Source organism: Oryza sativa, chromosome 7 (assembly GCF_034140825.1).
Source record: "Oryza sativa Japonica Group chromosome 7, ASM3414082v1".
Classification (NCBI taxonomy): Eukaryota; Viridiplantae; Streptophyta; class Magnoliopsida; order Poales; family Poaceae; genus Oryza; species Oryza sativa.
In genome coordinates, this window is record NC_089041.1 from 338,233 (window position 1) to 351,550 (window position 13,318).

General features: G+C 42.7%; 2 protein-coding genes across 3 annotated transcripts; both read right to left on the reverse strand.

Moving 5' to 3' along the window:
* Positions 1-2,657: 2,657 nt before the first annotated feature.
* Positions 2,658-4,429, reverse strand: LOC4342195 (probable disease resistance protein At5g45440). The gene has a single exon (XM_015790963.3). It carries the CDS (start codon positions 4,233-4,235, stop codon positions 2,817-2,819), a length of 1,419 nt encoding a protein of 472 aa, XP_015646449.1. The 5' UTR covers positions 4,236-4,429; the 3' UTR covers positions 2,658-2,816.
* Positions 4,430-4,651: 222 nt separating this feature from the next.
* Positions 4,652-13,091, reverse strand: LOC4342196 (uncharacterized). 2 transcript variants are annotated; one of them, XM_015790959.3, is made up of 16 exons: positions 12,916-13,091; positions 11,745-12,154; positions 11,374-11,599; positions 11,028-11,276; positions 10,821-10,936; positions 10,582-10,677; positions 10,158-10,245; positions 9,670-9,899; positions 8,758-8,942; positions 8,397-8,596; positions 7,669-8,001; positions 7,454-7,555; positions 6,663-6,960; positions 5,644-5,792; positions 5,276-5,560; positions 4,652-5,112 (listed from the first exon to the last, which is right to left on the reverse strand). In XM_015790959.3, the coding sequence occupies exons 2-16, from the start codon at positions 12,044-12,046 to the stop codon at positions 4,921-4,923; spliced, it is 3,051 nt and encodes a 1,016-aa protein (XP_015646445.1). In that variant the 5' UTR covers positions 12,047-12,154; positions 12,916-13,091; the 3' UTR covers positions 4,652-4,920. The 2 variants fall into 2 exon arrangements, with proteins under 2 accessions (XP_015646445.1, XP_015646446.1); XM_015790960.3 differs by lacking the exons at positions 11,745-12,154; positions 12,916-13,091 and adding an exon at positions 11,600-11,737 and having other exon boundaries at positions 11,374-11,459.
* Positions 13,092-13,318: the final 227 nt, after the last annotated feature.

The window sequence follows — 13,318 nt, forward strand, 5'->3', positions numbered from 1 at the left end:
TTTTTTATCAATAATCTGGCACAAGGACAGACACAGGCGAATACAGTACAATGAGTCATACTGATCAAATTTGGACAAAAATTATCCTTGTAACTATTATCTTGACCCAACAGGAAAAATAATAAATTATCTTTTAGGAGTTGGAGTTGTGGAGTGACCAAAATGCCGCTCCACACAGCTAGTTCGTTTTTTAGGAGCGATCTGGCCTACTCCGCTCCACTTTTTTTTTTTGAGCTAGACCGTTTGGTTAGGTGTCGGTGATATGGGACCGGGAGTATCGTGACCAGAGGCTTGAGGCAGACACAATCGCCCACGTGGCCTGGCACCCTCGGGGACGTCGGGCCCGAGGGTGAGGTGTCCGCCCTCCTCCTGTTTTCCCCGAGGGGGGTCGGGTTACTCCTGCCCCGGCCCCGAGGGCCGAGGCGCCCCGACCCCTTGTGGGTTTTTTGCGTCACATGTATGGGTTAGGTGAACACGGCAGGGCTCACCTAACCGCGTTTATTGAGGTCTGGTCAAGCGTGTCACGCTGCATGCAGCGCAGTGCAGCGCGTTCCTTTATCCGGTCTGTGACCAGTCACAGACCGGTCAGATCACGGGTTAGGTGGCGATTGGCGGACTGACGCACACCTCGCCCCATCCTGTCAAGACGAGAGCCTCTAGGCACTCGTCTCTAACTGGAGCTAGCGTGTTGCCTCTTAGAGATGGCGCGTTAGCCCCGGTCAGATATATGCCAGGCTTCATCATAACCATTACAAGCAAAATGTTGTGTGAAGAAGGGCAAACATGCACGTTGCTAAGCTGACGCGTGGTGGACAAGAATGACCGATTTGTGACCGGTCTGACACTGGTCATGTCGTCGGCAGACAGCCACGTTCCCACGACGCGCCTCCCCCCGGCAGAAGTGGAGGTAGGTATGTGCTGTCTCGTCAGAAGGACGTTCGAAGGGCAACCGTGCAAATCTCCGTCCATTTATGAAGAGAAGAAAAGTCCAGTTTGGAAAGGGAAGGGTGCATGTGGTATCCCCTTGAAATATAAAAGGAGGACCTTGCCCATAGAGAGGGGGGATTTTTGGATTTTTTACAGATTCAGAACCTAGAGCAAGGGGGAGGTTGCCTCACACTTTGTAGCTCCTTCACACTCAGATCCACCAAAACACAGGAGTAGGGTATTACGCTTCTCAGCGGCCCGAACCTGTATACATCGCTTGTGTCTCATGCTCTTTTGATAGGTCGCGATCTTCCCACATACAGAGAGAGCTTGGAATTTCACCCTGAGCCCCCGGCCGAACCGGCAAAGGGGGGCCTGTGCGGTCTCCCGGTGAGGAGCCCCGCGCTCCGTCATTAGGCTCCAGCTAGATCAGAGGTGAATCTAGGAGCTGGAGCTGTAGCAAACAGGCCCTGACTTTCTCCTGGTGTAGAGCTCGACTTTTCCCATAACATATATATGGAGAAACACACAAATAAAAAGATATACACCCTATTAATTAAGGGATTGTCTATACAACTTATGACAGATAATACCATTCCATGTCAGGTGTTGAATGTGATTTAAGATTTGTGCGCACAATAACCTTATCATTTTCTTCCTCTCCCACTTCTCTCACGTTCACACTGCCCACTGCCCGCTGTCCGCTTTCGACACCGTGGCTCTGACACTGCCACCAACACCTTGCTGCCTGCCCATGTTCCACCCATCACCGGTTCTCGTCTTCATCCACCGCTATATCCCTCTAAGCCCGGGAGAAACCTCCCTGATCTCCCGGTAGTGGATTTTAATCCCTTGAGGGGATATCCCCTCGTTGTTTGCATGTTACTCAAAATAGTTATGAAAAAAATTAAAAAAATTTGAGAAGATGTACATGTGATATATCACTCCACAAACCTGTAAATTTAAATTCAACTTCTACATCTCGCAACGAAAAAAATAAATTAAACTACAAACTAGTTAACGTATATTCATAATCAAATTTGTTTTTTTTCATTGTGAGATGTAGAAGTTGAATTTGAACTTGTATATTTGTGGAGTGTTATAACACATGTTAATACATCTTCTCAATTTTTTTATAACCATTTGAGTGACATACAAACAACGAGGGATCTCCCCTCAAGGGATCAAAATAATTTCCCTTGATCTCCCCCCTCCAGCAACTGGCCTCCTAGCACGGTCTATACCCATATGCCCTCTACCGAAATTGGGGAGTGGATTTTGATCCTCGAGGGGAGGTCCCCTCGTTGTTTGCATGTCACTCAAATGGTTATAAAAAAAATTAGAGAAGATGAATAAACATGTGATATATCACTATACAAACATACAAGTTCAAATTTAACTTCTACGTCTCGCAACGAAAAAAACAAATTTGATTGTGAATATACGTTAACTAGCTGTATTTTAATTTTTTTTCATTGCGAGATGTAGAAGTTGAATTTAAACTTGCATATTTGTGGAGTGATATATCACATATTAATACATATTTTCTATTTTTTTTATTTTTTTCATAATCATTTGAGGGACATGCAAATAATTGCGGAGTTGCTGGCACTAGAGAAGAGGAGAAGCTCGCCTGGTTGGAGGGGAAGGAGCTCATGCACTAATGTTTGTGTGGATTTGATGGTGAAAAATCTGTAGAAGTACGTAGGAGTACACAGACACAAATTAAATACAACAAGAAAACTCGATGTGTACCTTACATTCATTATATTAGGAAGAAAAATGATGGACGATATATATGGCATTGCGAGAGTAGCATGCGTGTGCAGCAAAACATTAAATTACGGAATATATGTATAAGTATAGTGTTTGGATGGATGAGAGTGGATCTAGGCGGCAGCATGAGCAGGGTCGCCGGCGTCGGCACCTTTAGCAGTAGTGGGTTGAGTAGTTTTGGCATCGTCGTCATCAACGTAGGTGCAGTACTGGGCGAAGCCCTTGGCGGCCTCGAGGATGGCCACCGGCAGGCCGAGGCACTTGCCGACCATCTCCTCCTGCACCACCTTGAGATCATTGTACAGCACGTCGTCCTTGACGTTGTACCCGACTTGTTTCTTCTCGGCCTCCTGCAGGTACTCGCGTTCGAAGAGCTTCCAGGCGTCGGCGACGGCGAGGAGCGGCGGGTGGAAGACGCGGCCGGTGCGCACCATGGCCCTGGCGTGCTCCTCCTTGCGGCAGGTGACGAGCACGGCGCTCTTGTTCAGCTTGGGCAGGCCGTAGGCGAGGCGGTCGCTCCACTCGCCGTGGGGCGGCGGCGGCAGCGCCAGGTTGGTGTACCAGGGGTCGTACGCCCGGATGTCGTCCAACACGATGAGGTAGGAGGTCTTGGCCAGCGCCACGTGCAGGATGAAGAGCAGCACGCCGATCTTGGACTCCTTGGCGGCGTCGCTGTCGCCGCTGTGCTTCTTGACGGCTTCCGAGCCGTTGACGACTTCCTCCACCTTATAGGTGTCGAGGCCGAGGTTGTCGAGCATGCGGTAGAGGAGGCTAAACTTCACCTCGTACTGCTGTTGCTTGTCATCGTCCGGCGGCGTCGGGCCGACGCACACCCAGAGGCGGAGCAGGAAGGTGTCCTTGATGCGGTCGTGGACGAACACCTTCTGGGCCAGCGCCGTCTTGCCGCTTCCGTGGATGCCGAAGATGCCCGCCGCCCTGAACAGCTCGTCGTCGTCTTCCTCGGGGCCGGCGAGGGCGTCCGCCACCTCCGTGGCCTCGTCGTCCCACCCGTATAGCCTCTTCTCGTCGACGTAGCTCGTCGTCCACTCGTACAGCACCTCCTTCTTATTAGGCCCTGCAGCTGCAGGAGCAGATGATGATGAGTCGCCGAGAATGTCCCTGGCCTGCATCAGCAACGGCGCCACCACCGACGTCGACGACGTGTGGTCAGCAGGCGGCCTGGACGACGACTTGAAGGGGATGCAGTCGCCCATCTTGTTCGTCGTCTTCTTCTTCTTCTCCTCCTGATTCTTGCACAGCTCAAGGACGCCCTCGATGTTGCGGAGGAGGGCGTCGAGGTCGTCCTTCTTGTCCCCTGGAAGCTGCGAGAAGGCGGCCTCGTGCTCCCTGAGGAAGCTGAAGAGCTCCTCCAGCTCCTTCTGATGCCTCACCGCCTTGTTGCCTTCCTGATGGTCGTGAAACGCCGACATCAGCTTCTCCAGCTTCTGCTCCATGCCCTCGACCTCGCCCTTGCCCTTGCCCGCGCCCGCCATTGATGATGTCTGCTCACCTTGGCCTTGCTCGCTCGCCATATATAGCTGCTTGCCCTTGCAATCTTGCTCAATTCACTTCACATCAGCTGGCAGCATCCGATCCCATTTTATATCGATCCAACAAGAGCAAGCTAGATACACTAGTAGTAGTAATGAAGATATGCTTGCCTCGCTCCACGAGCAAAGCCACACACACTGCTCTCATGACTTTAGGATTGGACAAGCTAGCTAGCCAAATTTGCAAACTGGCCGGAGTAGCTTCTTTTCTCTGCTCATGCAGCTGCCATGATTATGATGATTTATGCCTCTCTTCACATACAGGCTAGAGACACTTTGGTCCAACATGCTACTACTACTTTGTACAATATGCGTTCACCAACAAGGCGAGTAGCATCCAAGCAACGTATCGATCAGCCCATACGCCTCAGTTTCTTTCTAGCTTCCAACTGATCTACTGATGATAACAAGATTGATTTTATTTACCATGCTAGCTGAAGCAATCTCAATAGTCTACTTCAAGCAATACAACCAATCAGGCCTTACAATTTTGCTGAACTAATAATCATTTCTTTGTTACTAATTCTATATATACTCTGTAAAACTCCATTTCTCTAAAATGCAGGCTCACTTGTCAGTTCGGCAGACTAAGTCAGCTGGATCTATAAAGATAGCAACGCGCACCGCAACTAGTAGTTGTCCATTCCTCGACCCACCATGTGTCTAATCAACAAGAGGTGTTGGGATCTGATGTTCTTGTTCTTGAAATGGTGAAATGGTCGACAACCCGTACCGACGTGACAGGGTCTGGGGAAGAGGATGACCTCCACTTGCTGGGGTGCTTCCGGTGATGGCTGAGCTGATGAGGCCTCCTTTCCTCTGCCTCCCACTTGGGATCCAATTTCCAATCCTTTGGGACCTGCTCACCATATTGGCGTGTTTAAAGATGGATAATATATGTACTTTGTTTCTGTGTACACAAACATGTATTGACACTTATATATTTGGGTGATATGGATCAGCGGATTTTGAAATTCAAGTTCTAAATGGATGAGATCAACGCAATCAAGTTGAATTGTTACCTTGTCTACTGCAAGCGTGAATATTTCCAGGTTACCATCCTTCTTAATGTGGAATCTTGTGAATGATTTGTAGTTTGCAATACGCAACGAAGAGAAGGCTTCATCAAAGTGTATGTGGAACCAGTTGATGCAGATATATAGGTAACTACCAAATATGAGGGAGACAACTGGAGTTGAGAAAATCCAGAAGTAGATAAACACAGAAGTGTAGTACATCATCAGAACACTCCGAGAAAGAGACATCATCCCATTCTTGCAGATATTAATTCTTGTCACAGCCATGACCTGAATAAAGATATACATTGTAAGTAAACTATCCAAAAAGTGCATGGAAACTGTAGTTGTTTCCAAGCTGAGACACTTGTTACCTCAGGAACGTCAAAGGCTGACATTAGGTATTTTATGCATGCTGGGTACAGTCCAAGTGTCCATTGCTCCAAGCGAGCACGAAGACCGGTTGGATCAGGGAAATGCTCACTTTCCATTGACCGATACCAATCGTATAGTGTGTGATAACCTACAACAAATGAATTTACAGTAAAATTTTCAGTTCAAGTTGAATTTTGCTTGGAAGAAGAAACAGGACACAAGCAAAATCTCTGAAGTCGGGAACAAATATAAGGATCGTAGCTACATCACTCACTAAACCTTTTGTGCAGTGGAGCTCAGAGTAAATGGCTGAGGTATATTATCAGGGACATGGCATGATAGTTTTGTCAAATAAACTTCCTAGGATATGACATGTCTGCACAGGAATATCTTTTGCCTTTAATTTCCTCTAGGCACTTCAGGGATGAAATATGAAATGTTTACAATCTAGTCCAGTTGGAAACCATAAATTAGTATATCCTGAGTTTAAAAGACTAGATAAAGATCTTTTATTTTTTACATATATTAGAAGACATATCATAAGCATGAACATTTGAATGATTTCTATTTGGTTTGCAGCTTGCACATACACGCTGTGGAAAGCACGCGACAACATGATTTTTGAGAGACAAAATGACAACTTGCAATTCATCATTCAACAAATCTCAGACACACTAAAGCTCTGGAGCATGAGAGCCAATGAAGCAACCAAAGAACGAATTCTCTCCTGGTGTGCAGGGCTGTAGTTGTGACATTACTTTGTATATACCCTTGTAATTCCAGCCCCCTGTTTCGTTTCTTTTCTTTTCTTTTATCTATTTTATTTTTCCCGTTTCCCCTTTCTTAATACCCCCTCTGCTATAACCTGTAACTTGTAAACCTCATTTCTCTTAATGAAATGACTATAAGGTAGAGCACGCTCTACCTTCTTGCGTCAAAAAAAATAAGCATGAACATGCAGTTTGATCTTGACCTGTGATAAGAATTTTCATCTTGATATGAGAATGACATGGAATACCTGATGTTGCCAATAAATGATTCCGAATACAAATTTCAATTCCCAACTCCAACAGCAACATTAAAAGCAGGGCTGCAGTGAGATGGGCCAAAACATGTAGACCACCTATAATAGCTCTTTTTCTCCGTGAGAGCTTGGATGGTACAAATGAATATGATGCCAGTAATAAAGTTAGACTTCCTACTGAAGAGACATAAGAGTGTTCAAAAATATAGAGCAAAGCACTCCATATTGTATTTGAGAAGCTTCCCAGACGCCCTGACCAAGTTTCTTCATTTAAGATGTGACCAAGATTACACTGGAACAAAACAGAAACATGATCAATTAGTCGTAATTAGATCAAGATTATTATAGCATGATAGAGCATCAAACAACATCTTAGCAATGCAAGGATACACATCAATGCTTGCTATCACCAAGTTTGATTTTCCAAGTAACCAGTAGGTGGTTAAATGCATGTTTTTTCTTTTTTTTGAAAAAAGGAGCAAAAATGAACAAAGCCTGAATGAGTTTTACAATAATTGAATACGTTGAGCAACTGGGTCAACAACAAAAGTCAAATACATTTGTCAAAAGAGACGAAATAACGTAGAGAAGCATGAATAAGGTTTCTTTCAACCAATTCAAAGCTATACAGCAGCAGGTTTTCCTGTAAATTCCATGGTTAATTTCTTAAAAGGATGTCCCTTGTTTGCGGATTTTTAAGTCAAAGTAAATATATTCAAGGAACAATACATTTTTTGAGAAACTACATACAAGAAAATTATAGCTAAATAGGGTATAGAACTGACCTGTGGGAACATTGAGAATACCAGTATGAAGTAGATAAAACCACCAATTGTGTCAAACTGCCAATTCTTCTTGCGGAACTTTAGTATATTACCCAGCGCAATCTGCATATTTAATTGATAAGATTTCCTTATTTCACTTGTACACAACATACAAGCTACTTAAGCTAGTTAGGCTATAAATTTCAGAAATTCCATTATCATAGAGAACAACATACCCCGCTGGAGTCATCGAAGGATGGATACGCAGCCTTGCACTCATAAGTAGCTCCAGAGAACTGCTCAAAGTTTTTGAAAACATGTGTTGGGTGCAAAAATGCACCACCGCATCCATTGACAAGCAAGTGTTGCACAGAAGTAGGGTTGTCTATCTGATTAGCTGAATGCCTCATAAAATGGTGTAAATCCCCGGCCAAACGAAGTTTGCATCTTCCATTCAAGTAGTCCTGGATTAAATGTGAAACATTCTTGCCAGTAGTCTCCTTCCAATACCAATCAAGAAGCCAGTTTGGCTCATGTGTCATCACAATCACAGAGTCATTCTCTCCAATCTGCAGAACTTCAGAAATGTAGTGGATCAACAAGATCTGGAAATAAAAAAAATAGTCCCAATATCCAAGAGATTCTGATGTTCTTGAAATTTTATTGGAAATGATTAACAGTTCATTCATCAGGAACTAACCAAAATTAAATGATAACAAAGTAACATGCAAGGAAGTTCTCCACCTAAAAAGCAAAAGGGGCTATGATTAAGAAAAAGAAAAGAAAAAGAAAACTTTGTTCATATTGGGTGTGTTTACTAGCCACTCTGATGGCAGTATACATGGTTGAAGCAATTTTTTTTTTAAAAATGTCATGTACATGAGAAACCAAAAATATGAAAATAAAAGCAAATGCATAAACAGAATTAAACAGAAGGATATACAAGGAACAAAAAGAAATGCACCTTGTTTCGGCAAAGCTCTGCAAAGAACTTGAATTGGTATACATCAATGTCACCATGAAGAGCTAGATCAAGTCCAAATACCCACCAACCCTGGGGAAGCCGCAATGCAAAATAACTCTTCTTCTGAGGCAGAAACCATCCACCTAACCAACTTTTGTGACATACATATCTCATAAAAGTGTGCAGCCCATCAAACCAGTCTGTGGTAAATGGAATGGAAATCATGAAATGAACTTCATAAAAACAGGCATATATTATCTACCTTACATACTTAACAGTTTACAGAGTCCAAAGGAAAGGAAACAGGATATGATATAGTAGATTAATCAAGTTAAGAATTAAAAAAGTACAGAGTACACACCATGATTCCCAGGAATTATGAAACACTGTGGTCCGTCATAATCTTTCATCTTTGATATACCAAGAGGAACCTCAGGCTTGTCCAAAGCTATATGTTCAGCTCTATACCAAGGTGGAGGTTGCAGGGCATACTCATAAGGACTAAAGAAGCGCATCTCATATGTAAATGACGATGGGTTTGGGTATCTGTATATTCCAAAATTACAGAAAGTTAAAGGAAACAGAAACTACAATATCCATATTGCACAAATAAAATGGACTAAGTTCCACATACTTCACGGAGAACGACTATGGATGGGGAATTCATGGAAAGAACATTAAAATTGTGTAATCATTCATTTGTTAATTTGAAAAAAATTGTGCTAGGTTTAGCAAGAGTTCATTGGAGTCATGTGACTGCAATGCTTGAATTCAGATCCACCCATGGATTGGTAATGAAATATGTGAAAACACCATCATCGTGTGCAAATGATAACAATTTATAGTGCATCCAAAAATACTGAGATGCGCCTAAATAAACTCGAGCCTTTGCAATTATAGAGAAGAAGCTTGATGTGCTTATCCATGAGTAGCTGTTGCTTGAGACAGAACATAAGAAATGAGATCATCAACAGGTAACTCGGTCTATTCAATTATGAAGGCTAAGGTGTTCAATACTGAAGATGCAGTCTAATGCTTCAACGGGACATAGAAAACATTTCATTCAAAAATAACTGTGAAACTCAACCATGCTGTTAACAGTCTGAATCTCCAAACATTTAACAAGAGCTATAGTCTGTATAATTTCCCATGGTATAAGGATGAAATCAATCATGTGATCCAACTGGCTAAACAACAATGAGTCTAGATTTGTAAGTATGAATTAATTGACCACAGGAAAAGCGCAACTCTGATAAATATGCTGTAAACTTACGCAAGGTCTCCGCCAATAAGAAGCAGATTTCCACGTGGAAGAGTATGCATGGAGCCACCAATTACAGTCTGAATGGATGGTTGAGCTAGCAATCGGGCAACTGTATATGATGAATTTCCTCCATCACCAGTGTCTGCGACAAAGTCAAACCAAAGGTCTTCTCTTTCATTGAAGTAGTCATACAAAAGGTCATCATTCTGAGTTTCATCTGTTGTTCTTTTCATTGCAGCCTATAAGACAATGTTAAAAAAAGAGAAGTTTGAGAGACCATGCATCATAGACTTGAACATAGACGCACGTGCACAGTGACAGGATATAAAGCTGAAAATTGGAGTGTTAAAACTAGATAGCCATGACCACCAAGGCAAAACATTTTCAGTGAAAAGAACCAAGGAAATGAATCACAATTCTGACTTGGAGAACCTTAGAGCTTATATTCATGTTGGGCATATCATATTGAGTAAAAGTTCCAGAGGAAACACTCTTACTTGCATCATGCGCATATCAAATCGCCCAACAAAAAGAGTTACAGAGACCATAAGATCAAATGCAGTCTTGAATAAATCAGCTGATGTCCTGTATAAAGCAAAGCCAAAGATGTTGGATTTTTCCATTGGACTAGCCTGTAATCTACTACCTCCGTCCCAAAATAATTGTAATTTTAGGTTGTTCCGTATGTATTAAGGTTTGAGAAAAAAAAATACTATGATGCCCCTTATTAAATGGTGTACAAGTAAGAGTAGGAGGGTAGTTGAGCGTAAAATTGGGAAAAAATTGAATGAGAGGTGATTAATGAGACCATCAGTACTCTATTGTGACAATTATTTTGGGACAAATTCAAATCCTAGAAATACAATTATTATGGGATAGAGGTAGTAACTTGCTGCCGTCAGAACAATAGAAAGGCCCTACCCTGAATACCAAGGTACCATGTCCAGGAAATCTGGTTTCATTTGTCTCTTCAGCTTCTCTTCCTCCAATACAGTTGATGGGTGTGTAAGAGCCCATCTGAAATAATCGCAGTGCATAATTAAGAGAAAGACTGAATGTATGCAAGCAATATTTTTGGAAAGGAAATATTACTAGCTTCTATTATAAGAAAATTAATGCATCAATAAGAACATGCACGGTGCAAAACAATAAACACATACCCAGTTGATCTCTCCACAACAAAGTTAGCAATATAAAGGCCAACAAATGTAGCCCACAATGAGTACAGAGGAGATATTTCATCTGAAGGGCCAGCACAGGATCCACTGCAAACTAGCTGGAGAATAACATGATCAAAGAAGTGTAACATGGATATTGTCAGCTGGAAACATGAAAAGAAAGAATAGATGAATCGAGGCCAGCGGTACCTCCCCATAGATAACCCATTTGGATAGAAGAGGATAATCACTAGCAGATCCAACCGGAGCAAACCAAGATGAACATATCTGATCTTTTAACTCATTCATACGGAGAAAATTTGATATCCAGGTGGTTCCCTTTTCATTCTCAAGAAAAGCAAGCAAATTTGGATCAGAATTCCTACTGAAAGATTTACTTTTGTGCACAGCAAGATTCCCACAGTGACTGTAGAATACACAGCAAGCAATACTGATTACCTGAAACAAATGCAGAAATAATCTTCCAATGAGCAATCTGACAGTTTAGTTTTTTTTATAAAAATGAGTAACAAAAACAAAATTTCAGTAAACTTACAGTACAGTTCTGGAATATGGTCCAAATTCCAGGTCTTGTTCCTGCCATGCGAGCAACCAGTCCAATGTACCAGAGACCAATAAAAACTATATGAAAGGCGATGATGAAAAGGACAGAAGAGAAATATATCGTCAAAAAAAGTGAAAGGTTCATGCGCATATCAACTCCCATTGATTGGAAGCTGGGAAGATGATATAGTGAAGCGAAGCAAATCCAAGCGACATACCTGCAATTATGCAATACAAGTGACAGAATCACTTCTCCTAACAACTTAGTTATGCATTTGCAGAAGTTTCTGTGGAGCAATAGAGACAATCCAAAAGAAATATAATGTTGAGTTGTTGAGGCATACTAAAGAGTTGACAACATACCATCGGTTGAAATTCGAGTAACTCGGCTGAATAGTTCTTCCGAGAAAGGGAGAAGAGAAGAAATAGAAGAAACCGATTAGGCAAACATACATGGACCACCACTTGATATTGTTGTCCAGTTTATGTATGAGGGTATGCATATTGTCAGACGAGATGAAAAAGAGGCATGCAATTATGACTGCAGTCATGATATGCCTTGAGTGTTCATGAGGATATGGATATGTGTGTGTCAGGATCGTCCTGACGCTCTTCATCTTGAGGGTTCCCAATAATGGGCTACCACTCTGCTTATCTGAACCCATTGAAAATGTTTTGCTTCAAACAATATATAGCTGTTTTACCCAGAGAAATGGGATGGGTGCATTAGAGCTTCTCTTTCAAGACTGGAAGATTGACGCTCAATTCATGTTCTGCGTATATTAAACAATGTGAGATTTCAGGCAGATAAAACAACAAGGTTGATTCTTGAATTTTGTACTAGTTGGTTGCATGATTGCATAAAATCCTAGTACAACCATTGATAAGCAAATATGCAATGTACGATACTAGCATGCGTGTCGTAGATAGAGTCAACTGTGCAAAAGCAAGGAACTGTGCCTTTACTCAAGAATCAATAGGAGCAGATAATAAACTTTGCGTTACTCAAGAGCGACTCATTGAGTTTGAACACATATGTGGTCTTTTTCATAACTATCCCAAGAGATAAAAGAAGGAAAAACAATCCATCCTACTAGGCTACTACTAGTAATTAGTACTCCTCCATTCTCTCGGAATCGGAAGGAGAAAAAAATCATGGTAATTAATGATGTGATGTCATGTACTTGTTGTACTGGACACAAGAGGAGTGATGTGATGTCAGCTCCTAAAAACAGAAGACCAGATTCATTCATTCGGATCAATATTATAATTACAAAAATGGTTATTAAATTGTGAAAACAGCATTTGGCAAGAAGAAAGAGTGAGAAACTGGTAGTGTCATTATTATTGTGGTGTGGCAAGGCATGGCACTCCATTGGAGAAGAAAAGAAATACAAGTGCGTGTATTGTTGGGACTGTTACTGCAACAAGGAGAGTGCGCATGAACACCTAGATGAGTAATGCAGGGCGCAAATATTATATACATACATATATATATAGTGATGATAAATACTGTAATAAATAGATAGCGCACCTGAGCTAGCAGTGTCGTGTCGTATAGGCAGGGTAGCCGCGGGAATGCGGTGGGGAGATACGGCCGGGCGCAGTCGGCGCCGCCGGCCAATGGCCCGCCCCGCCCCGCGGCGCAGGGACGACGACGACGAGGGAGAGAGAGAGAGGAAGCTTTTGGCTTGGATTTGGGAATGGATCGACTCATCCATGGGAAGGGAATGGGATTAATAAACAAACAAGGGCAAAGGCGAATGGAGGGGAGGAAGAAGAAGGGAAGGGAATATCCTCCGCAGCCACAAGGCCAGATGCCATGGGCTCATATATGGGCCATGGCCCACAATCCCGTCCATCCGGCCCGGCCTAGCCCAGTAACATCTTCCCTTCTGCTTCTCTCGGTCTCCTCCTCATCACCAGAAAAAAAAAGG